This window comes from Hakea prostrata, chromosome 10, assembly GCF_041222555.1.
Source record: "Hakea prostrata isolate BN-2017 chromosome 10, UWA_Hpros_2, whole genome shotgun sequence".
Lineage (NCBI taxonomy): Eukaryota > Viridiplantae > Streptophyta > Magnoliopsida > Proteales > Proteaceae > Hakea > Hakea prostrata.
The window spans coordinates 13,563,761-13,588,254 of record NC_142609.1 but is presented as its reverse complement, the minus strand read 5'-3'; the positions used below and the strand labels follow the sequence as shown (position 1 = coordinate 13,588,254).

At 37.8% G+C, this 24,494-nt stretch overlaps 1 protein-coding gene across 1 annotated transcript; it reads right to left on the bottom strand.

Moving 5' to 3' along the window:
• Nucleotides 1-22,847, bottom strand: LOC149001999 (uncharacterized). The gene is made up of 10 exons (XM_089137211.1): nt 22,571-22,847; nt 21,497-21,648; nt 13,951-14,022; nt 13,771-13,851; nt 13,637-13,666; nt 13,066-13,152; nt 11,718-11,778; nt 11,493-11,568; nt 1,045-1,118; nt 1-537 (listed from the first exon to the last, which is right to left on the bottom strand). The coding sequence occupies exons 1-10, from the start codon at nt 22,716-22,718 to the stop codon at nt 413-415; spliced, it is 906 nt and encodes a 301-aa protein (XP_088993337.1). The 5' UTR covers nt 22,719-22,847; the 3' UTR covers nt 1-412.
• Between the last annotated feature and the right edge of the window lie 1,647 nt (nt 22,848-24,494).

Below are 24,494 nucleotides of genomic sequence, written 5' to 3'. Positions count from 1 at the left end.
CTTACACTTCTTCCAGGTTCTCATTCCCTAACAATTTTTCTTAATGCTTATTCCATATATACAGATCATTCCATGGTTGGGATTGTTACCCTTTCCCACACACATGATTCAGGCATTTCCTTCGGTTCAAAAGAAGAGTAGCATTTGGCCCAAAAAAACAAAAAGAAAAGTCTAGCAATGAAGTAGAAATTCATTCACACTAATGGAACCAGTTAGTTCACCCAAAAATTGGGAAGTCACTATTAATTTTTAGTATTCAGAACCATATGGAACATAGAGTATCATTAGGACATTCACTTGAGCTGCACCTGGCTGAATTTATATCCCGGTGATGCTACCCGAGGTACAAGCTCTACGCCTCTACCAATACATATATATCGGTCTGAACTGATTCTTCATTTCAAGTATTTCATCAACTTGACTCTCCCTTCATCTTCTGTTGTACAATTTCTGCAAATTCCTCCAAGCTCATCACCAAGACATCATCTCTGTCTGGAATGGCAACCATCACAGATGACACAACACCAGCAACAATGCCTGCATGGCAGAACGGGGAAACAACGATTACCATGAGGTAGATAATTTGTTTGGATGGTTCGGTCAATGCACCAAAACCAAGTCTATAGTGAGGCATGGCAAATAGACATGAGAGTGAGATTGTAAAAAGGTACAATCGTGAGAAATGTTTAGACAGGATAAAACATTGTGCAGCATTTTGTGCCCGCTCCAAGAAGAGGTGAAAAAAGCTACACAAAATCTGGATAGTGACTAGAGAAATTGAAGGATTCATAGATAAGGGCCATTAAGAAGTGGCGATCCCACCTATGAGATTAAGGATTTAATGTCACGAGGAAATTTTCATAGCACTACGAGGTCAGGACATTGAATGTGTCCGTGAATATGTACTCCAGTTGCAGGTAGTTTATATATAGTGGCTCCCCACAAGGACAAATTCATTCGACCACTATGAAATCGTGCATGTCTATAATCAAGGGACCGGTAATAGCAAGTAACTAGATTGCAAAAGCCACTTCTTCACCTTACCGTTATCAACAACACCAGGTATTATATTGATGCTCTTCTCAAGCTCAGCTGGATTTTGGATCCCATTTGGAAAGCTGGAAACACAGGATAGTAAGTTAATTAACTAGTTACAGGAAACTTAACACAGATACTGCTGATAAGATTTAGGAACACGCGTTCAATTAATGAGGATTTATATTACAGATACTACAAACAATGCAGTAATCAAAATCAAAGTTCAGAAAAATCCTACACCAAGACTGACATGGACTAAAAAGTAGAATACTGAGATCTGCAAGAAGAACATACTTTTTGAAGGTTAGGAAGTTGTCGAATACCCAAAACCTTTAACAAGAAGCATGACACCAAATCTTCCAAATCTGGATGATTGGCCCAAGAGAGGATGGAGATTCCAGGCAGGATTCTAATTCATAATGGCAAGTTGAAAATTGAAAGGCAAATCAGATTCAGATAGGTTCAAATGATTATGCTCACCCAAATATTCATATCCAAGTGAAGTTGCAAATTAAGTGAATATAAAATGGAATGGATCCTTTCCTAGCAATCATCAGGTCAAAATTTTGAAGTGAATGTCACTGGTCAATTGGATAGCAGGGCAAGATATCCTTTAGCCTACTTTCATGAATAGACAATATGTGAACTTTATAAATCACCAACACTGGCAATAGACTACAGCAGCCAAAAGATGGATGGGCTGGATGAACTTATTAGGTATGACTGCCAGCTGGTTTACAAATACCGGACAGAAACAGTAAGTACTCGGCCAGACAACTCTGCCAGAAGGCAGCAGACTTGTCCAATAAAGCATCCACAAAATGCCACATTGGAGCCTTACTATCATTAGATGCTCCACCAAATCCAAAGCACATCTGAGAATGAATTAACTGTTCAACAGTGACTACAACAGTCGTCTTCTCATGATCCCATTTCATATAAAGATACTTACTTTAGCTTTAGCTGTAAAGTAGCATGCGCCCTATAGAAGTTCACTTTTTTTTTTTGGGTAGATCTTCAAGATATCCCAAAAGAAGGAAATACAAATAAATAAATAAAAAGTAATTTCACTCATGATATTTTGGGTTTACACACGGATCAGACAATATATCAACTCTCACTCCTTCCATTTTTAATAAAAAGTAATTTCACTCATGATATTTTGGGTTTACAGACGGATCAGAAAATATATCAACTCTCACTCCTTCCATCAATGAAAGAAACTACCGTCAGCTTCCCTTGAGTGCATTTGCTTCTATTTCTGTTTGTCAAGTTTTTCAAATCATGCATCCAAAAACTACATTTTAGGAAATATCTATGGAAGTCTTTGATGGGATTCCAAGTCATTAATGATAGAGGTTAGGAGATGTTCTCTGTCTCACAGGTAGGTTGAACCAGAATTAGGACATGTTCTGTGTCTCACACCACATCCAGGAAAGGACAGAACTCCAGTTAAATAGTCCTGATACGATGCTGACAAATCCAACGGCTGGATATGAACTCAAGGCACCAGTACGAAGAAAGGAAGTATCTAAAACAGATAGAAACTAGGAATAAATGGTTATACAAGGCAGAATGATAACTTACAAAAAACATCCTAAATTGAAATAGAAAGTCACCCATATCAGGGGGAAGAAACAGATTACAAACCAACAAAAATTGACTCAACAACTTTGGAAAGTGAGAAGGTGAGGATAAAAAACAAGAAATATATTAGAGACAGGAAAATTTGGTGGCTGGGAGATGGAAATGTTGAAAGTTTATATGCCGTTAGATTTACCAGCACAAAGGTACTTTGGGTATTATTGGTTTTTATTTTGTTTATATGGTCATAGTAGGGGTATTATTGCAATGTAGAGATTTTCCATAGAAAAAGGACGAACCCAGTGCCGAAGGCTTCTACACAAGCTGAGTACAGAGGGCAGTTTTCCCATACGGCCTTACCTCAACAATTTTTGCTGAGGCTGTTTCAGTACCTTGACCTCAGAATTATCATGCTTGCACAGTTCCTAGTTGGTTGAAAATCAACAAAAATTTAAGGTCTCTTCTACTACTGCCTTCTGAAATTATGAACTTTTTTTTTTTTCAAATGAGAAAAGATGACACAAAAATTCAACTTGATTCATACACCAAATCAATGTGCTACATCTGTGGTTGAAGCTGAAGATGATTCACTACATCCAACATAATAAGATAAAATGGAGATCTCTCAAGAACACTCAAAAAAGGCAGCAAGAACTCTCACCCAGAAATTCTTACTCTCTGGAAATCCCCAAATCTCACTTGTTTCACTTGATTATATATCACAAGGGATAAAGCATAAATACTCGACCAAGTGGGTCAATCCATCATGTCAGGTCGTATAGTAACACAGGGACTTTGCCCCACATCCCCAAACAACATCAGTAATGGACTCCTATAGGCCAAAGCCCTTTCACTGCAAAGTTCAAGCATCGCATAAACTTCATTGGTGTTTGACACATTTGAATTGAGCCCCTGTTGGAGGAGAACTCAGGCAATGTGTTTGACGCATGCGAATTGGCTATTGAAGAAGATGGAGAATCCAACAATATGTTTGCTTGTTGGAGGAGAATTCAAAACAAGGAGGAGATTGTTGTGTCCAGCTTACTCTTTAATATTTTTTGGCAGTGACTTCTATGGGATGTTTTCTGACAATACCATCAGATTGTATTGTCATAGACATAATGGTCTTGCTGATCTGATAGTATATTCAGATGCTGACTGACTGATGCTGATGGTAATAGAGGATTTACCAAAGAAAATTGTATGTCATGGTAATCGTATCAGGTGGAAGAGCTAAAAGTGGACTTGCGGCAAGGTCTAGTGTGGAAGCTGAGTACGGAGATACGGCTCATACTGCAGATGAATTAATGCGGTTTGAGATCACTTATCCATGAATTTGGGTTTTCCATAATCCAGCTACCAAACCCAATTATATGTTTTGTGACCATCAAACCATCCATCTAAACAGCTACTAATTTGGTGTTTCATGAGAGGACCACAGACATTGAAATTGATTGCCATCTTGTAAGGGATGCTTATAGGAGAAAACTAATTGCCACTCCATTTGCGCTTCTGCAGATCAGTTGGGTTACATGTTAACCAATTCATCCTAACTTTCTGAAAGATTGTTCCGAGCTGGGATGAACGATGCATATTCCCCAGCTTGAGGGGGAGTATTTAAGTTTATATGCTGTTATATTAAAAAGGTATGGTTAGCACAGATACTCTTTTTTATATTTTCTATTATTATTATTATTATTATTTTTTGTATGGCCATGAGTAGATCTGATTGGAAGCCAAGGATCCCCGTAGCCGAACCCATTTAGTCGATAAGGCATGTGTTATTGTTGGTGCAGTGTTAGTAGGAGTATTATGGTGTTGTTCCTTGTTTATATCTATTATATAAACCCTACTGCTCTAAGACACATTTGTTAACCTTGAGCCATTTCTTCTCCTAGTGGTAGTTTTCTTCACTTTCTCTTACTTTGCATATTCAGGGATTGGTTCCAGGTCCTGATTTCATGAGAGACAGACAAAATAAATCAGAGGGAGTAAAGGAAGAAGGGCTGTAGCAGCAGATTGATGGCAGCACCCAGTAATATCTAACCCCAAAGCTGTGGATCGATGGGAGGTGCATGCAATCTAACTAATATAGATCTATAACAAAATAGGGAAGTTAACACCAAACGAACAAGTCCAAAACCATATTAATACCACCTCTGCATCTGCAGGCCTCAGAATAACAATACAACCTCTTGGGGGTGGGATTTGAAGGAGGACTCTAGGAAGTTGTCCTGCATTATGAACAAGTCCGAAACCATAGTTGTCATGGTTCTACCAAAAACCAGCACCACAGTTTGCATGGCATGTAGGTAAGACAAGACACTGGAGAGGATTGAGCAAGCAGAAGGGAAAAAAGGAAGAAGGATAGGTAAGACCTAGGTTTCTCTCCTAGGCATTGGCCAGCAAGTCACTAGGCAGTTCTGTATCTCACAGAGAAAACCTGCATCCCTCAAGGAACAGCAACAGAGATAGGCTTTTCTTTTCACCCTTTTTTTTTGGGGGTCAAGTGTTGGATTAGTATGAATCCCCTGCTACTTTACTTATATCTTTGCTTGCAGCATCACAAGAAAATAGTAGCTCTTCCTGCACTAGCAAGAGAGTTCTTGAGGAATCAAAATAGAAAGCTGCTACATTAATACAATTAGAAACAAATTTAATCCTGTATAAAACCTAAATCCCTAATATTTGGAATTTTATAGAATTGGCCCATTATATTAGGGCATGTTTGGTTATACCCGTTTGGTTGTGAAAATCTCTGGATTCATGAAATCTAGAGATTCATCTTTTTACTGGGTATGAGGTCATCTCTACTATAAAAGCACTAACATTTGCACATTCACAAAAATCACAAATGAATCCACAGATTTCATTCCATATATTCAGGTTAACCAGACAGTTAATTTTATAAATTATAACTTATAGATTTGAAATCTCTAGACTTATGTAACCAAACAGACACTTAGAGAACTCAAATTTTAAAAATTCCATGGCCCAAAAAGCCAAGAAAGTGAAACCAAACCCAAACAACAAGCCCAGCTTCTCTTCCTGCTGAAATCTGTCACTATTATTCCTCATTTTTGGTCAAAGCTCTAGGTTCTTGAAGGATCATTATTCTTGAATTGTATAAGACCTTACTCCATAAAGCATAGGTGTTCCATGGAAACCCTAGAACAAATCATTTTTAATTTGGGATATAGCAGCATGTAACATTCCAGATATGTCTTCACTTCAACCTCACTTTAGTTTGTTACAGAACATCAATTTTCCTCTAATATTGGATAATTGATCTGAGTAAGGAAGTGCTTTCTTAAAGATACTTGCAGTCAAACAAAGTCTTAGGCTCATGTATTCTACTTTCACAAGAAAGTGTGGTTTTAAAATTTATGATGAGTTTACAGAGAGGCAGGCGGCCCAATAAGTATTATTTAGGGTTTTTTACATAAAATAATGAATTTTCGTCTCTTCTCATCCTCCCATCTTCTTCACTTTCTCCTTTCCCCCTCTTAACTACAAGCTGGACAGCATGTTTTTCTGAGGAGTTGTCAGACTTCCTAAGCCCATCCCTCCAATGCCCCTCTGCTGCAACCCTTACTGTCACTAAAGCCACCTTCATCCCACTAAACAGCCCAGGTGAATTGCTTAACAGGGGCCACCTTGCGCTATTACTCCTGCATAACCAGTGCCATGAACTCTTTCTTCCCTTATTCCATTCAATTCTGTTTTTCTTCTTTCCCTATTCATCCTTCCTAGCTCTGATGAAGACAAAAGAACTCTCTGTTCTGAAACCAAAAACTATTTGTTTCCCTTCTCCTTAGTGATCCCAAAGCCTCCCCTCCCCCAACTACACTACATGGCAAGAGTCACACACCCTAGGGAAGTAGTCGATTCAGGGCTAATGTTCTCGCTTCTCCTCTCAATTCTGAACAGGTTCGTCAAGTCTCCTGGGTGACCTGGCTTCCCCCTCATCGTCATATACCTTACATTTGAAGCCTTGATGAGGAAGACCACCACCAACCTGTGCTTATTTTCTCCCTCCTCTCTTCACCTGCCACACTCTATTCTCAGTTCCAGAGAAAAGAATGTTTGTATCCATTGATTTCTGAACTACATACCAGGAGAAGGAAATTCCAATCTTGGGTGTACTGAGGATGCTGGAGAGAAGATCACTGTACCATAAAGTCAGCAATTCTTGTAAAGCATTCTGCCCTTGGCCATTACCATTACACTGCCACATGCATGGAATCAGGGGTGATAGTGTGAGACACAAGAACATGATTACCTGGGTTTTCCTTCCCGATATGTTCCTTCTCTTTTGATGTTTTTAATGGAATCCTAGTTATGGAGAATTTCAGAAGGTAATGGACCCTTTTCTTCATCTTGATTACAGAAGTGAACGATGCACCATGTGACCCCAAGATTGGGGATGAGGGAGTAGATAAGTAGCATCAAGAGCTGGTAGGACTAGAAATAATGTTGGCTTAGCCAACTGAGACTACCAGGCTGGTTTTGAGCAAAAAGAGAATTAAAATTCACCATCATGGCTGGGTCCTTGCTATTGGGCATCACCCGTCAAAATCTCCTAATCTGGTACAGTAGAAGGATATAACATCTTTCACTGACACCCTATTTTAATTGATCACAGATAATAGGTAACAAGTACTATAGGGTGGATGAAGTGGAGAGGTGCATCTGAGGTCTTGTGTGGTCGACATACTTCTTTAAAGCTCAAAGGAAAATTCTACAGGACCGTCATTCAACTAGCTATGATGTATGGTGCAGAGCGTTGGACCATTAAAAATAATCATATAGGCAAACTCAGTGTAGCAGAAATGAGGATGCTAAGATAGATGAATGGCAAAACTAGGAAGGATAAGATATGGAATGATCATGTTAGAGTTGGTCTAGGAGTTGCTCAGATAAGTGATAAGCTACAAGAAAGTCGTTTGAGGTGGCACGGTCACATTCAACAGAGGTCTTAAATGCCCCTATACGGAGAAGCGATATATCCACAGATTAAAGGAATTAAAAGAGCTACAAGCAGATGTAAGATAACCTTAAGAGAAGTAGTGAGAAAGCATATGCATACCTTATGCCTTGTTTCTAGCATGGCCTCAAATAGAGCTTATTGGAAGGCAAGAATCCATGTATCTGATCCCAGTTAGTTGGGACAAGGCTTGATGATGATGATGATGACAGATAATAGGTAACATGCATTGCCTTTATGACTAAACCTCAGATCGGGGATGGTTACATTATCCCACTATAAGGGTAATATGGCTATTCTAGAAAGAAAAAAATTATTAGAATTTTAAACCATTATTTAACAGTTTTGACCGGCTTATTATTTGGACCCTTTTCAGGGGGGTGCATGTAAGGTGAGATTTTCGAAGGGGATGCATGTAAAAACCCTATCATTTATTATTTGGGGATCTAATTTATAATGGTTTCTAATGCAATGTCAAATAACAACAACAACAACAACAATAAGCCTTGTCCCAACTAAATGGGGTCGGCTACATGGATTCTTGCCCTCCAATCAGTTCTATTCGAGGCCATGCTAGATACAAGGCCTAAGCTATACATATCCTTTCTCACCACTTCTCCTAAGGTTATCTTAGGTCTACCCCTAGCTCTTCTAGTTCCTTCAATATGGATTATATCACTTCTCCGTAAAGGAGCATTTATAGGTCTCCGTTGAACGTGGCCGTGCCACCTCAAACGACTTTCTCTAAGCTTATCACTTATGGGAGCAACTCCCAGCCCAACTCTAATATGATCGTTTCTTATCTTATCCATCCTATTTTTGCCACTCATCCATCTTAGCATCCTCATTTCTGCTACACTGAGTTTATCTATATGATTCTTTTTAACAGCCCAACACTCTGCACCGTACATCGTAGCTGGTCGAACAACGGTCCTATAAAATTTTCCTTTAAGCTTTAATGGAATACGCCGATCACATAAGACCCCGGACGCACCTCTCCACTTCATCCACCCTATTTTAATTCTTTGGGAAACCTCATCTTCCAAATCACCTCTTTTACTTATGATTGAACCAAGGTACCTAAAACAATCACTCGAGAAATCTCTTTATCGTCAAGTATCACCACCTCATCATCTCGGCCGATCATGACTAAAGTTACAAACTAAATATTCTGTCTTCGATCTACTAAGTTTAAAGCCTTTTGATTCCAAAGCTAATCTCCATGATTCTAATTTGGTATTAATCCCCACTTGGGTCTCATCAATCAACACAATATCATCCGCAAAAAGCATACACCAGGGGACCTCATCTTGAATGTCTTTGGTTAATTCATCCATTACCAAGGTGCAAATAGATATGGGCTTAAAGTTGACCCTTGATGTAGCCCAACTGTTATCGGGAATTCATTACTTTGTCCCCCCACTGTTCTAACACTAGTCACCGAACCATCATACATATCCTTAACTATATCTATATATTTACTTGCAACACTTCTTTTCTCTAGTACTTGCCAAATTAACGCTCTAGGGACTCTATCATAAGCTTTTTCTAGGTCAATAAATACCATATGAAGATCTTTCCTACATTCTCTATACCTTTCCATAAGTCTCCTAATTAAGTAAATAGCCTCCGTTGTAGATCTTCCCGGCATAAACCCAAATTGGTTCTCCGTAATCGTAGTTAAGTGTCTCAAACGGGTTTCAATTATTCTCTCCCATAATTTCATCGTATGGCTCATCAATTTAATGCCCCTATAGTTATTACAACTTTGAATATCTCCTTTATTTTTGTAAATTGGAACCACAACACTTCTCCTCCAATCATCTGGCATTTTCCCTGTGCTCATAATCTTATTAAACAACTTAGTCAACCAAACTAGTCCATGGGTTCCTAAGCTCTTCCATACTTCAATTGGGATTTCATCAGGACCTTGTGTCTTGCCGAGTTTCATCCTCCTTAAAGCTTCTTTTACTTCGGACATCGAAATTCTACGTATATAAGTTCGGACCTTGGTGCCTTGGTGAAAAGTGTAATCGTCCGAAACATAAGTGCTTGAAGAATGCTCATTTAGTAAACTAGAGAAATAGGTTTCCCATCTTTTCTTAATATCCTCCTCACAAACTAATACTTTACCATCTCCATTTTTAATACATCTAACATGGTCAAGATCTCTACTCTTCCTATCCCTCATCTTAGCTATCTTATAAATAGATTTTTCCCCTTCCTTTGTGCCCAATTTATTATACAACTCTTCATATTTCCTTTCCCTTGCTTTTCCTGCAATTTTCTTAGCTTCATTTCTATCCAACCTATACCTATGAAGATCCTCAACATCTTTAGTTCTTTGCCATGCCTTAAAACTAGCTTTTTTATTCCTAATGGCAACTTGAACCTCACTATCCCACCACCACGTCTCTCTATAAGAATGAGTCTTTCCTTTTGATTCACCTAGAACATCTTTAGCCACCTTCTTAATACACATAGCCATCTCATTCCACATTGCATTGGTATCCCCTTTAAAATCCCATTTTCCTTGTTTGACTACTTCATTAATGAAGGATTTAGAGTACTCTCCTTTCAAATTCCACCATCTTATTCTGGGATAGTTTACCTTGGACCTTTTATGTGTTCTTGGGACTAAGCACATATCCAAGACCACAAGTCTATGTTGTGCAGCTTAAGCTTTCCCCGGTATCACCTTGCAATCCTTGCACAACAATCTATCAGTCCTTCTAGTTAGGAAGAAATCTATTTGGCTTCTATGTTGTCCACTTTTGAAAGTAATTAAATGTTCATCTCTCTTTTTGAAGTAAGTATTTAATATAGATAGATCGAAAGCAGTAGCAAAATCCAAAATTGAAATCCCCTCCTCATTCCTTTCTCCAAAACCATATCCTCCATGAACGCTCTCATATCCTCTTTGATCTTTTCCAATATGTCCATTTAAATCACCTCCTATGATAATCTTTTCTCCTTGACGAATTCCTTGCATTAATCCATCCATACTTTCCCAAAATTCTAGCTTTAGACTTTCATCTAATCCTACTTGAGGTGCATATGCACAAATTATATTTATGCACTCTTTCTCCATTACCAGCTTGATAGCAATAATCCTATCACCCACTCTTTTAACATCCACCACATCATTTTTTAAATCTTTATCCACTATTATACCCACTCCATTTTTATTTGTTTTATCCCCAGTATACCAAAGTTTAAAGTCATCCAACTCTTTGGCTTTTTTACCCCTCCATCTAGTCTCTTGGATGCAAGCTACATTAATCCTTCTTCTCCTCATAACATCAATCAATTCTAAGCTCTTACCAGTTAAAGATCCTATGTTCCAAGATGCCAATCTAATCCTACGCTTATGGACTAGCTTCTTTACCCGCACTCGTCCACGGCGCGGGAACCCTTGCCTACTTATCACCGCATCCGGGCGCCGATGCGACGCGTCGCTTATAGGGGACGCCCTAGCTAACCCTTGCCCACTTATCACTACACCCGGGCCATAGTGTAGCGCGTCGCTTCTTTTGTCGGGGAACGCCCTAGCATAGCTTTTATCATATAGGGTCGAATCCATGAAAAAAGGCTTGGCTAGATTTTTTCCGGTGCCGGCTGCCGACCTGACGCACCAACCCTCCTCCTTTACCCGGGCTTGGGACCGGCAGCAAAACACTGGCGGAGTTTCTAATGCAATGTCAAATCTGCAACATAAAAAGCACTATTTTATAAATAAAAAACCTTGCTTAATGCATGAACATGCTACTTCTAATTCCAATTCAAGGGAAAAGAAAACAGTAATCTAGTATTCCTTACACTATCAAGCAAGAAATAATTCCATCTAAAAAATTGAATGCATGTCATTGAATAAGACACATACCTCACATCTACCATCATATTTCCTAGATCTGTGATCACTGGACCATCCTTCCTCAAAGCAGATCGAATTTCAGGTACTGCCATTCACTAACTGCAGTTAATACCAAAACTCCTCCTGCATGTAAATTACATGAACTAATGCAAAATATCTAGATAAGGTCATATAATGAAAAGACGACTGTTATAGCATTGGAGTTGGAAGTCTATTCAGCATATAAAGGCCAACCTCCTCCAAGAGTCACAAGACGCCTCAAGACAGGTGATATTGCAAGAGGGAGAACTTCAACCTACAAAATGTGTAGTAATTTCTGAAAAAAAATAAAGAAAATGTATAGTGATGGAAGAGGGGGGGGGGGTTGCAGTCCTAAACATGATATTTCATGGAGAAGTACTTGATGTCATTCATAATGGATTTTTGATGATTCCAACCATTTAAACAAATTTTCTCATGCTCAAAAAACCATAAGATACCTTATACACTTGAATAGTAACTCAACCATGCACCGTAAAATCCGCAGAAAATTAACATTTGACTGTTGAGAATATCTGTTCCATTGAAGATTGAACTCTGAATAAATGATTAAATATCAAAACTTTCCGAAGTTATATCCTTCATCTACTACATTCATATATCTGGTGGACATTTAATTGAAGTGTGACATTCCAAAAGGACTGTAAAATGAATTAGAACACAAACAACTCAGCCTTATCTCAACTAAATGGAATCTGCTACATGGATCCTTGCCTTCGGATCAGCTCTATTCAAGGTCATACTGGATACAAGACCTAAGCGATGTATGTCTTTTCTAATCACTTCTGCCAAGGTTATTTTAGGTCTGCCTCTAGCTCATTCAGTTCATTCGATGGATCTGGAATTATCCAAATTTGAAAAGTGATCCTATATAATTTAACAGATCAATCAGAAATACTTTGAATGATCCAATTAGGACCAAAAAGGGAAAAGGATCTAAGCTACTCTAGAGACACATTGTAATCATTCTCTCTCTCAATTTTGTCAAAGTTTTAGATAATAACGTGATCTTCTTGAGAAAGGAGAGTTCAGCTATTATGTATCACATAAATCGGGTTTGTGTTAGTTGGAATCCATGTCAGATTTCAGATTTTGATTGCTATGTGATTTAACAGGTCAGTTAAATCCTCAATCAGATTCAGATTCAGATCAGATGAGACGCAAGTCCAACTCAAATCCTTGACAGCCCCAACATTCCAATACTCCAAAAAAGAACCCAATATGGTATGGTAGCTTCAAAGCTTTTTACCCTCCACAATGAATTTGTTACGTAGGCATTGTGTCAAGCTCAATACTCAGGTAAATGGCAAGAGCTAACCATAACATAGTCATGGTCGGTGTCATGACTAAATGAACATGAGAATGAGGCAATCAAGCGCATGCAGTGACAGGCATGCATAACCCATATTACCAGTTACATGATATTCAAATATGCACATATATCCTATGTCATCGCTAATAACACACTGGGGGGATACACTAAAGGTCTACATGTGCCAAGAGAAATACTATCAAAAGTAACCACCGAAAGATATCAACTCACAGGAACAGGAAACGTGCTACCAAGCTGGAGAACCACTTTCGATTGGTCCACCAATATTATGCACTCCTTTGCCATGGAATCAATTACCTGATTGAGACAATCAGACATGAAAATAATTACAGTTGAAAATAATTAAAAGAACCAACTAAAAATTTTTATAAAAAGTTAAATCAAACTTCAGAGACAATTTATAGACACTGGTACATTCCACAAATTGACCCCATTTTACAATTGTGATGATTAATGGGCCCAGTAGGTCAGCAACTACAGAACATAGGCTCATTTTTTAATATGTTAGTGATGACTTTTTACCTTTGTGGGTCTAATTCCTTGTAGGTTGACACTGCCAAGTTATAAAAGCAAGACATTTAAGTGTCATCTGTAAACAGTTAAAGGATGCCATAGCATGTCAAAAAGTGTAAGTGGCTCAATAAAGAATTTTATCATTTCATACTCGTTATCTCTCACATACAATATTTTGAACCCCCCACCCAAAAAAAAAAAAAAAAAAAAGAAAGAAGAAGAGGATTTTGTAGCCAAGAAATCATTTAAGAGAAAAAAGCAAACATACCTTTTGCATGGTATGAGCAGCTCCCCCACCCTGGCAAGAAAGAAATCTCTGTTTAGTGTGATCAGCACTAAGCATGCCTTGAATGTAACCAAAAGACGGAAAAAGAAGAAGGGAAGATTATGAATCAATTTAACCTTCAATAAGTTTTTATTCAAGTCTACTTCATCTGCTCCATCAAATGCAATGTCAATGTTATTGACATCATTCAAGTCAACCTGCAAGTTAAGAAGATTACAAAAATGCTGCGAAGAGTATAAAATTACTTCTATTTTATTTTCAAAACATAGAGAAGGGAATCTAGAAATGGAACTCACAGTCTTTACACCAAATTGCCGAGCCAGAACTCGTGACTGATAGTTTGCTCCTACAGCAACAACATCTTTCAGCTGAAAAGAAACATGAGGAAGATCAGTGAAAATGGTTAATAAGTTGGAACTTCAGTATGGTTTCATTAGTTCTTATTAACATTAGTCAGCTGGAAAACAATGAGAGGTCCAATTCTCAAGAGACCAGTTGTGAATCCTACTAGAATATAAGAACTACAATACTTCTGTGATTTTTTAACATGTAGCACTCAGGATTATTTTACCAAAGAAACAAAAAATAATTCTAAAATTCCTCTGGTCATATACTACAAAAATCAGCCTTCAATACAACAATTTCACTTTTCATTTTGCATTAGAACCAGATAATTTTTCCCCCATATTAGTACCAATAATCACATTTACAAATTCAAATTTCAAGGAAATAGAAACTTGGCAAAATGAATGTATTAATAGTACAAGGAATACAACTTTTTTTAACCCACTTTTCTTATGATGCCAAATAGTAAATTTGCTTCATTTTCTGCTGGAATTTGGGTTCTATTGAAATTTCTGGAGAGCAAAACACTTCTACATCCCAGAATTGTGTCTTTTGCTCTTGAGCCCAGTTGGATTAGTTTTTGAACAGGTGCTTATGTCATTGACTAGGGTTTATATAGCCAATGTAGTTCAAAGGGTTCCATGAGTCTTTCCTCTTATTTCCATTTCTGCTCTTCATCCTTTAATTTTTAATACTCTGGTCATGTTTCCTTTTCTTCTTTTTTCATTTGTCAGCTCATTCCCTATCCCTCTCCTCCTTTTCTTGTCTCGAGAAGGTCTTCAACCACCTTGGTTTCTATTGGAACCATGTAGCCAATCCCATAAGTTAGGAAAGGCTTAGTTCATTGTTGCTGTTGCTGTGAGAAGGTATGTAAATATTTTTCAGATTCCTTTAATCAGTGGCTGTAAGGGTGGGCCCTAGCGCAATGGTTGGTGGACAACAGTTGCAGCCTGAGGTCGAGGTACTGGGAAAGCCTCTCAGAAAAAATTGGCGGGATAAGGTTGCATAGAAAATTCCCCACCCCCGGACTCTACTTGTGCCTTCAGCACCGGGTTCTCCCTTTTATTAAACAGAGGTTGTACTGTAATTATGTGTCACTGGGTTTCTGATATTGCATTCTACTGGTTTAACAAGTTTCATGGGTTTGTAGTAAAGGAAAATAAATTTATTTTTGCAGCTCTCAATTCTTATAGTTTCTAAAAGTACCATGATTAAGTTTGAGGTTACTGGTGTTTATGACTGGTGGATTCCAAAAGCAACTAGGGTACGCATCTCTAGGTCTCTCACACATGGGGAGGCTAAGATCTATCTGATCTGTTGCGAGTAGTATTATATAAGTTGAGACTTAGAAGTTGTCTGCTACATTAATTTCTAATAAATGGATGATGCATTTTCATGGACTACATGTGTTTTTGACTTATTTGTGTGACAGCCTTGCATGGTTATTCACTTCAATTGTATCATTGCATTTAGAGGAGGTAGAATTGCATTGTGCTTATGTTTCCCCTCACTGAGCTTGTGTTGGAAAGCTTACCTTTCAAGGAATATTTCTTTTAGATACCCAGATGGGTAATACTCCAGTGTTGAAAGAATACATTTGGCGGGCACAGGAGATAGAGACACAATGTTTGTTGTGTGTGTGAATTGTGCTTACAGACATTAGTGATAGAACCACTGAAGAGTCCCATATCAGGAAGAATTCTATTAAATTTTCAGTTCAGGTTTAAATTTGAATACAATTCACAATAGTTTAAATTTTGAATTTAAAATAATATAAATTCCCATGATTTTCTCATGTAAACATTCAGGTTGTTGTAACCAACATATACATGTTGGACGTTCTAGTTGTAACTTGTAACCCAATTCAATAACCGTTTGAATTTTTCTATTATTAAACACAAGTCTGACTTACCTCCATGTAAGCAGTTTTCCTCCAAATCTTGTTCATGCTTCCCAGAGCATCAAGTTAAATGATTGACAGATGAGCAATGACTCCTTTTGGCTATAGTAATACCAATTCCCCTCTACCTGATCCCACTTACACTACAGCTCCCCTTAGCACCATCCACTCAACAACCAAACTATCACCAAACTATTACAACCCAACACAACCAATTACCCAGACCAAATAACTGTGGATCCTTGATTGTCACACCAAAATTCTACTCACCATCTAATCGATCTCCCAATCACTATATTCAACCCCTCAAATGCTAGATCTATATTAAAATTGGTCATCCAGCTAGCAAGTTCTATTTTCGGTATCCTCAAAGATGAAATAGTGCTCCATTACCCCCTCCTACACCATATGCAAGCTTGTGCACACCAATGCAATCTCTATAAATAATACTAAGTGGATTCTGAACACTGTTGCTACCAATCATATGACATTTGATCCTGTTACTTTGCAACAATCAACTGCTTATAATGGAGATGAACAGGTTTCAGTCAATAATGGTATGAAACTTCCTATAACTCAAATTGGATCATCACTTATGATAACTCCATTAGAATCTTTGCAATTAAATGACACTCTTGTTGTCCCACAAATTTTCAAAAATTTACTTTTGATTTCTCAACCTACTAATAATAACTGTTCTTTTGAATTTTCCATGGAATTTGTGCATAAAGGATTTGAAGTCCAGTGCAATTCTGCTGAAGGGTCTAGTCAAAGATAGGCTTTACTCACTTTTGGCCAATGATGTGCCTTCCTCGGCTCTTTACAGTTCCAAAGCATCTTCTAAAATTTGGCATCATCAGCTTGGTCATCCATCTCCGTTAGTTTTAAATAAATTACGCAGTAATATTTTGATTCATTCATTTTGTAAAATAAATAGCTTTTGTGAGGCATGTCAGCTTGGAAGACATCATAAATTAACATTTTCTTCTTTTGTGAGTATACTACTCACCTTTTAGAACTCATTCATTGTGATTTATGGGGACCAACAAGAATTTTGTTTGTTAGTAGGTATTATTCCTATATTAAATTTGTAGATGATTTCACTCATACATGGCTTTATCCTTTGCACAACAAATGATGCAATCCATTGTTTCAAACATTTTAACACCATGGTTGAAAATCTCTATTTTTTTACCATTAAATTTTTTTCAAAGTGATGGTGCTTTTGAGTTAACACGAAGGGAGCTTTCAAAAAATATTCAGATGATTGTGGAATTGGTTCTCACATTTCATATCCTCACTCCCCTGAACAGAATGGTGCTTCTAAAAGGAAACATCACCACATTACAGAAACAGGTTTATCTCTTATGTCTTAGGCATATATGCTAAAGGAGTATTGGATGAAGGCATTCATGACTACTATATTTTTAATAAAGCGGACAAGGCAAATCACCATATGAAATGCCATATAGACAGGCACCAAATTTTTTTTTCCTGTGAGTTTTTGGTTCACTATGTTATCCCAATTTGAAGCTATATCGAGAAGACAAATTAGACCCAAAGTCTAAACCTTGGGTATTTATTGGTTGCAGTCAAAATCACAAAGGGTATCGGTTGTTTCTGAAAGGAAATATCGCCACATTACAGAAACAAGTTTATGTCTTATGTTTCAGGTATATATGCCAGAGGAATTGGACGGAAGCATTCATGACTGTTGTATCTTAATAAACTAGATGCCAACACCAGTCTTACAAGGCAAATCACCATATGAAATGCTATATAGACAGGCACCAAATTATTCTATCCTGCAGGTTTTTGGTTCACTGTTTTATCCCAATTTGAAGCCGCATTGAGAAGAAAAATTAGACCCAAAGTCTAAACCTTGTGTATTTATTAGTTGCACTCAAAATCATCAAAGGGTATCAGTGCTTAGACAAAGACATTGGTAGGGTTTTCCTTTCTCATCATATTACAATTTATGAGAATACTTTTTCCTTTTCAACATGCTTTCCTCAAACCAACCCTACCTTATCAACCTAAACCTACAGTCAGTATTCCACCTCCGCCTTTGCAACCTTAATCTATTACCCACCCCACCCTCCTCACCCTCTTCCACTCCACCATATAATCATCCCATGCCTCAAACCCCAAACCTCATCCACCACTATGCCAACTCCACCACCACTACCCTCTCCCTCATCTCCATTGATCCCACCCCCAACACCACCAATTGCTCCAACTCATCCCATGGTGAGAAGAAGCCAACCCAGTTCTATTAAAGCCAAGGTCTATGTCTCTTTTTTTACCACCAAACACCCTATTCCTAAAGCCTTCATAGCATCGACCACAACCATCCCAAGTGAACCTAAACCTACAAAACAGCCGGAAAAAATCCTAAATTGATAGCAATAATGTAGGAGGAATAACAAGCACTGATGAAAAACCAAACATGGACATTAGTTCCTTACACTCAAGGCATGAATGTTGTCGGTTGTAGATGATTTTATAGGATCAAAACAAAAAGTGATGGGTCTATACAGAGATAAAAGGCAAAATTGGTTGTCAAGGGCTTCAACCAACAAGCAAGGATAGATTTTCATGAAACCTTCAGTCTAATTGTGGAAACCAGCCACTATTTTTTAGAATTGTCTTATCAGTTGTTGTCTCCAAATCATGGTCGATTCATCAACTAGATCTTAAAAATGCAATTCTGAATGGATCATTAACTGAAGATGTCTACATAGAACAACCTCAAGGATTTGTTTTGTCAAACAAACCCACCTATGTCTATCATCTACAAAGAGCACTTTATGGTTTGAAACAAGCTCCAAAAAGCATGGTTTCAACTTTTCAAGGGATATCTTCTCCAATACCAATTTAAACAAAGTGTTGCAGATCAATCTATGTTTATCTACAGCAGCAATAGTAATATGATTGTTTTGTTATTATATGTAGATGACATCATACTGATAGGTTCCGGTGAAGCACAAATTCAAATGGTGATCAAGAAACTAAGTATGGAGTTTGCTATGACCGATATTGGAAACTTACATTATTCTTTGGGGATTGAAGCAAAAAGGGATTCCATTGGTATTGTCCTCACACAAAACAAATACACACTGGATCTCCTACAATCAACTGGTTTGGATGAGTCCAAGCCTTGCTTCACACCATTAGCTTCTGGAAGTAGGCTCTCCCTCATGGATGGCACACCTTTGGTCAACCCAACTGATTACAGACAGCTAGTGGGAGCTCTACAATATCTAACCATTACTCTGCCAAACATCTCGTTTGCAATTAATCATATCGGTCAATTTATGTAAAACTCCTGCAGATGCACATCCATAGGCAGCAAGACGCATATTACGATATGTGAAGCACATATTGGGTGTTGGTATTCAGCTCAAATCCACCAATATCACTCAGTTAACTACCTATACAAACGCTGATTGGGCTGGGTGCCCTGATACACACAAGTCGACATCTAGATTCTATACATTACAGGAAACAACTTAATCTCATGGTCTTCTAAAAAGAAACCAACCGTTTCCAGATCTAGCACTGAGGTAGAATATTAAGGCTTTGGGTAGTAACCATTTCAGAAATGTTATGGATCACCTATATCTTGTGTGATTTACAAATTACACATACCCCGCCACTAGTGGTACACCATGACAGTCAATCTGCTACACAAATGGTAGCCAATCCAGTTCTACGTGCCCGTACGAAGCAGATGGAGGTGGACTACCACTTTATGAGATTTAGTTGTTAACAAGACTCTCAATGTTCACTACCTCGAATCAAAAAGCCAAATTGCTGATATATTCACAAAAGGATTACCATCATCAGCTTTTTGGGAGCATTGAACCAAATTGCTGCAGCTACCACCCATCAGTTTGAGGGGGAATGATAGAACAACTGAAGAGTCTAGATGAGGAAGAACTCTTTTAAATTTAGAGTTCATGTTAAATTTGAATTCAATTCAAAATAGTTTAAATTTTGAACTTGAAATTTTGTAAATTCCCTTTTTTTCTCATGTAAACGTTGAGGTTGTTGTAATCAACATATACATGTTGGCAGTTTTAGATGTAACCGAATTCAATAACTGTTTGAATTATTTTTATTATTGTATAATATACGATGATTAAAAGGTACAAGAAAAAAAAGTAATGGCTTGATGATGACAACATAATCTAGTGATGGTTTAATTTAATTAGGCACAATTCCGTGGCATTAAAAGGATCATCCCCAACCACATTTTTATACTAATAGGGGAAAGGTCCGGTTCGAGGTTAACCCATAGCACACCCCCATCGTCTCCTGATCAAACACAAGTCTGACTTACCTCCATGGTAAGCAGATTTCCTCCTTCAAAACTTATTCGTGCTTCTTTTAATTAGAGCTTTTATTCAAAAATTTTAGTTTTAATTTATTTAATTGATTCAGATGTAATAAGACAATTGAGATAACACTGTAATAGTTAATCTGTGAGAACCTTAGTCATTTGAATTAATTTAGTTTAATTCTTCTTCCGCTACTAATGATTATTGGGTTCTCTTATGCCATTAATATTGAGATATATGGTGTAGATGTGAGATGTGGCCCTTAAACTACACAATCTTGGATTGTGTGGTTTGCCAAACATATCAGTCATGTCCTGAGGCTATGTAGTTCAGGTGGAGTGTTACATAAACTACGAATGACATACCCTTCGGGAACTAGCACTTTCTTATCAATTAGGGCATTAAGTACCATGTTAGGCTTGCAGCAAAATTATTCTCATAATAAAAGGATCAGTTAAGTTTCCTCAGTTAAGCTCAACCAAAGAAGACTAAACAGTTCATGGAATACAAACATACATCACTCCTGTGGACATTAATTCATGACCCAAACTCCAACAAACTATGGTAAATCCTAGCACAAAATTCCAATAGAAGCATGCTAGGCCAATGGATATATTAGAACAGCAAGTAACTACATGTAATTGGCTAAGTGCATCGAAAAAGAAAACCAGCCATTCCATCACCATTGGCTTACAATGAAAAGTTTGAAATGGTTAAACTCTAAATAGGAAGCAAGGAAACATAGGCTACAGAACTAAAAGGAAGGATCCTTCTCTGTGGTCTGTACTAACTCACTGATAGAAATTGAGTCATGCACAACGAGATTCATTCTGGATATGATCTGATTATGAAAAACAGAAATTGGATACGAAGCAAAATGCTTTACCATTAGCTTCTTTGTAGTTCTCAGATTAATCTTGAACATTTTTTTCTTAGAAATACCCTTAACCTTCATATTTTTCTAATAAGTTCCTTGACTCACTGATGTTGATTCATATTTACAAGAATCCTCCTCCCGCCACCCTCCACCCACACCCCCCCCCCAAAAAAAAAAAATAATAATAAAACCATAAAGTTGTTTGTGACTTGGTGATGGCTCATTTTACTTAAGAATTCTGTTTGGGAATGCTTTCCAAATTGATTGTGTTAACAGTCTCCCAGTTGCAGATCATGCAGACATGAGATTCCTAATGCATCTCAATCATCCTTAGCCAACAGAGGAAAATCAGTGGTAGTAAAATTTCAAGTTTGCACCTTCTGTTGACTAAGCAGCCTACCAAGCTCTTCAATGGCAACTGATGCTGTACTTCCTGTGCCCAGACCAACCACCATTCCAGATTTAACAAGTCCCACAGCCTTCTTTGCAAGAGCACGCTTTAAAGCATCCTGTGCTTCATAAGTTGAACCTAATATTTCATAGAAAAATCATTTTCAGAACTTTATCTACAATTAATTTCATTTGCAGGAAAAGAAAGAAACAAGGATGCCAAAGCACAAATCATCAACTTCTTTTTAAGGATAAAAGAATCACCAACTTTTAATACTTAACATTTTCACATATATTTATCCAAGCTTTGTATAGATCATCAATTTGTGACTGCAAATTATACTTAAAGGGATGCAAATCTGTATTCAGGAAGGGTATTTGGAGGTCTTCATCAGATCTGATTCTAAATTGTCAGTGGATATTCTTAATGGGACTACCCAAGGGCCTTGGTAGTATCAAGCTATAAAAGGGCAAATTTTGCAAGAGCCTGTTTTGTTAACAGAGGTGGAGTTTAGGCATGTATGGAGGGAATAGAACCAACCAGCCAATTACAAGATAAGGGTTCAGCTTAGGCACCAGCAAGTGTGGTGGGATCCTAATCAATTCCCTAGAGAGCTAGTTGATCTAATTCAAAGGGACGCAGAAGTGTGATTGGGCTTCTTTTCCTACATGGGATACTGGTTAGGAGGTAATTCCCTCTTTGTCTAGATCCTCCTTACCCCTCTTTCTAAAGGGTTTCTAGGAGGATGGCTTCTTTGTAAGCTTCTCTTTAATATAAACCATACTTATACCCTCACCCCCACCCCCCCAAAAAAAAAAGGAGCAAAACAAAACATCAAGAATTCGTGATCGTCTGTTACAGTCTATCCAGAACGTATTAAGAGACATGTGTTTTGCAGACTCTCTTTAAGAGAAATGAGTATCGCACACACCACACGTGATCCAAGCTCTCAAAATTCTGGCTTCAAACTTCGGCAATTCAATCAAAACCAAACTCTAAACTTCGAGTACAAGAATTGAACGGACAAGAAAGAGAAAACATCAATATTTCTTCAAATTACCATTTTGGGAGACCGCGGAGATCGACAAACTTAACCTTCTACTATTGGAATCATAGAATTTACTTCCATTTATGGGATGGCTGGTTCTAGAGAAGAACAGAGATTTATCCCCGGCTGTTAGCTGCTTCAAAGAAATAACTCCTTGCATTGCAGAAAAAAGGGGAAGCTAGGGTTTTGAAGGTGAATATCTGCAAAGCGCCAAAGCAGCTTCAGTGAAGATACTGAGATCAAGAAATTCGAGGGAAGTAGGAAGAAATGTGGAAATGATCACTCCTCTCCTAAAGTGCGATTCAGTCCAACAGAGATTTGACTTTGGTTTACAAACGGTCAAATTTGGATAAATCAGTAGTGGGCCCCAATATCAAAATCTTTACGTTACCGGCCCAGCCTAGTTCGCAGTTCGCAGTTCTAAGGCTGTAACAGGGCCAGACTAGGCCAGCTGGGCCGAGCTTTTGCAATCCCAAGTTCAGCCCCGTAGATTCTAGCATAAGTCCATTCTGACTCTAATTCGGGGCCAAGGATTATATTTATTATCCTAACCCTAAGCCTTACAGGGCCAAGCTAAGCCCATTCCCGCCTGATTAGCCTTGTCCCTGGCCCTAATTGGTCATGTCTTTAGCCTTAGCCACTGGCCTTGATTGCCCATACATTTGGCCTAGGCCTTGATTGGTCATCTCCTTGTCTTGTTCCTTATACATTGAAATCAAGCATCAGGGAACAAAATTAGGGCCAGGTTTATGGCCAAAATAGGGCCAAAGTCGAGGCAAAAAATTAGGGACGGGTCGGGACAGGCTAGTGGGCCAAAGAGGAATCCCAGGCCCGCCCTTGGCCCTAGTCAGGGCCAGAATATGTTGGCCCTAACCCGCCCTCAGGGCCAAAATCTTGAGCCCAAGCCCTATTTGGGCTAAGGGCGGGCTTAGGGCTGGTCAAGGCTATCAGGGCCAAACTTGCACCCCTAGTTTGCACACCGCTGATAAAGTGTTGGATCTTCTTCACCTAACTCGTTTGGATTTCTCCCCTGATGAGTGTGCCCCCCGACGGCTTTACAATCACAAAAATGTTGTCAAATTTCTACTCCTTCAATGTTGGAAAACACGGCATATTTTCAGTTGTTTATGGATTCTTTGGTGGCTTCCTCTTTTGACCCCAATTCCCTCCTTTTGGGGGGTGTTGGGGGGGGGGGTGGTTTTTATTGGGGGGGGGGTGGGGGGGTTGTTTTGTTTTTCCCTTCTTTTTTTTGTTGTGAGAAGTGACCAACCAAGCGTTGTTTGTTTTTTTTTTTTTTTTTTTTTTTTTTTTTTTTTTTTTTTTTTTTTTTTTTTTTTTTTTTTTTTTTTTTTTTTTTTTTTTTTTTTTGTTTTTTTTTTTTTGTGTTTTTTTTTTTTTTTTTTTTTTTTTTTTTTTTTTTTTTTTTTTTTTTTTTTTGTTTTTTTTTTTTTTTTTTTTTTTTTTTTTTTTTTTTTTTTTGTTTTTTTTTGTTTTTTTTGTTTGGGTGGTGTTGTGGGTTGGGGGGGTGGTTTTGTTTTTTTTTTTTTTTTTTATATTAAGTTAATTTTTATAAAATATAAAAAAAAAAAAAAAAAAAAAAAAAAAAAAAAATTTATTATGGATGTCCATTACCCCAAAGAGATTGTACTTCCAATTGAAGATCTCAATTACCTCGGGATGCAATATTGGTGAAGATCACAACCATCTCATTACACAATATTGGTAGTCAATATTTCCATTCTATGCACCTTCTATCTTGGGCGGCAATCTATCTTTCCATATCAAGAATATCTTATTGTGTGCAAGAATCATATATTGTATTTCCATATCAGAGTAGATGCTCCTTCTACTATAAATATGTAATGCACTCAACTGAATGAATTAGTTCTGATTGAACTCATCTTGTCTTTCTTCTTTGTATCTAATATATTTTCTC

What these genes read in the sequence shown, in the direction of transcription:
- LOC149001999 (XM_089137211.1), bottom strand. Translation starts at nt 22,718, where the DNA reads ATGCAAGGAGTTATTTCTTTGAAGCAGCTAACAGCCGGGGATAAATCT. An exon ending in GGCTGCTTAGTCAACAGAAG is followed by an intron (nt 14,023 to 21,496) that starts GTGCAAACTTGA and finishes GTTTCTTTTCAG; the next exon opens with CTGAAAGATGTTGTTGCTGT. An exon ending in TGAATAAAAACTTATTGAAG is followed by an intron (nt 13,667 to 13,770) that starts GTTAAATTGATT and finishes CTTTCTTGCCAG; the next exon opens with GGTGGGGGAGCTGCTCATAC.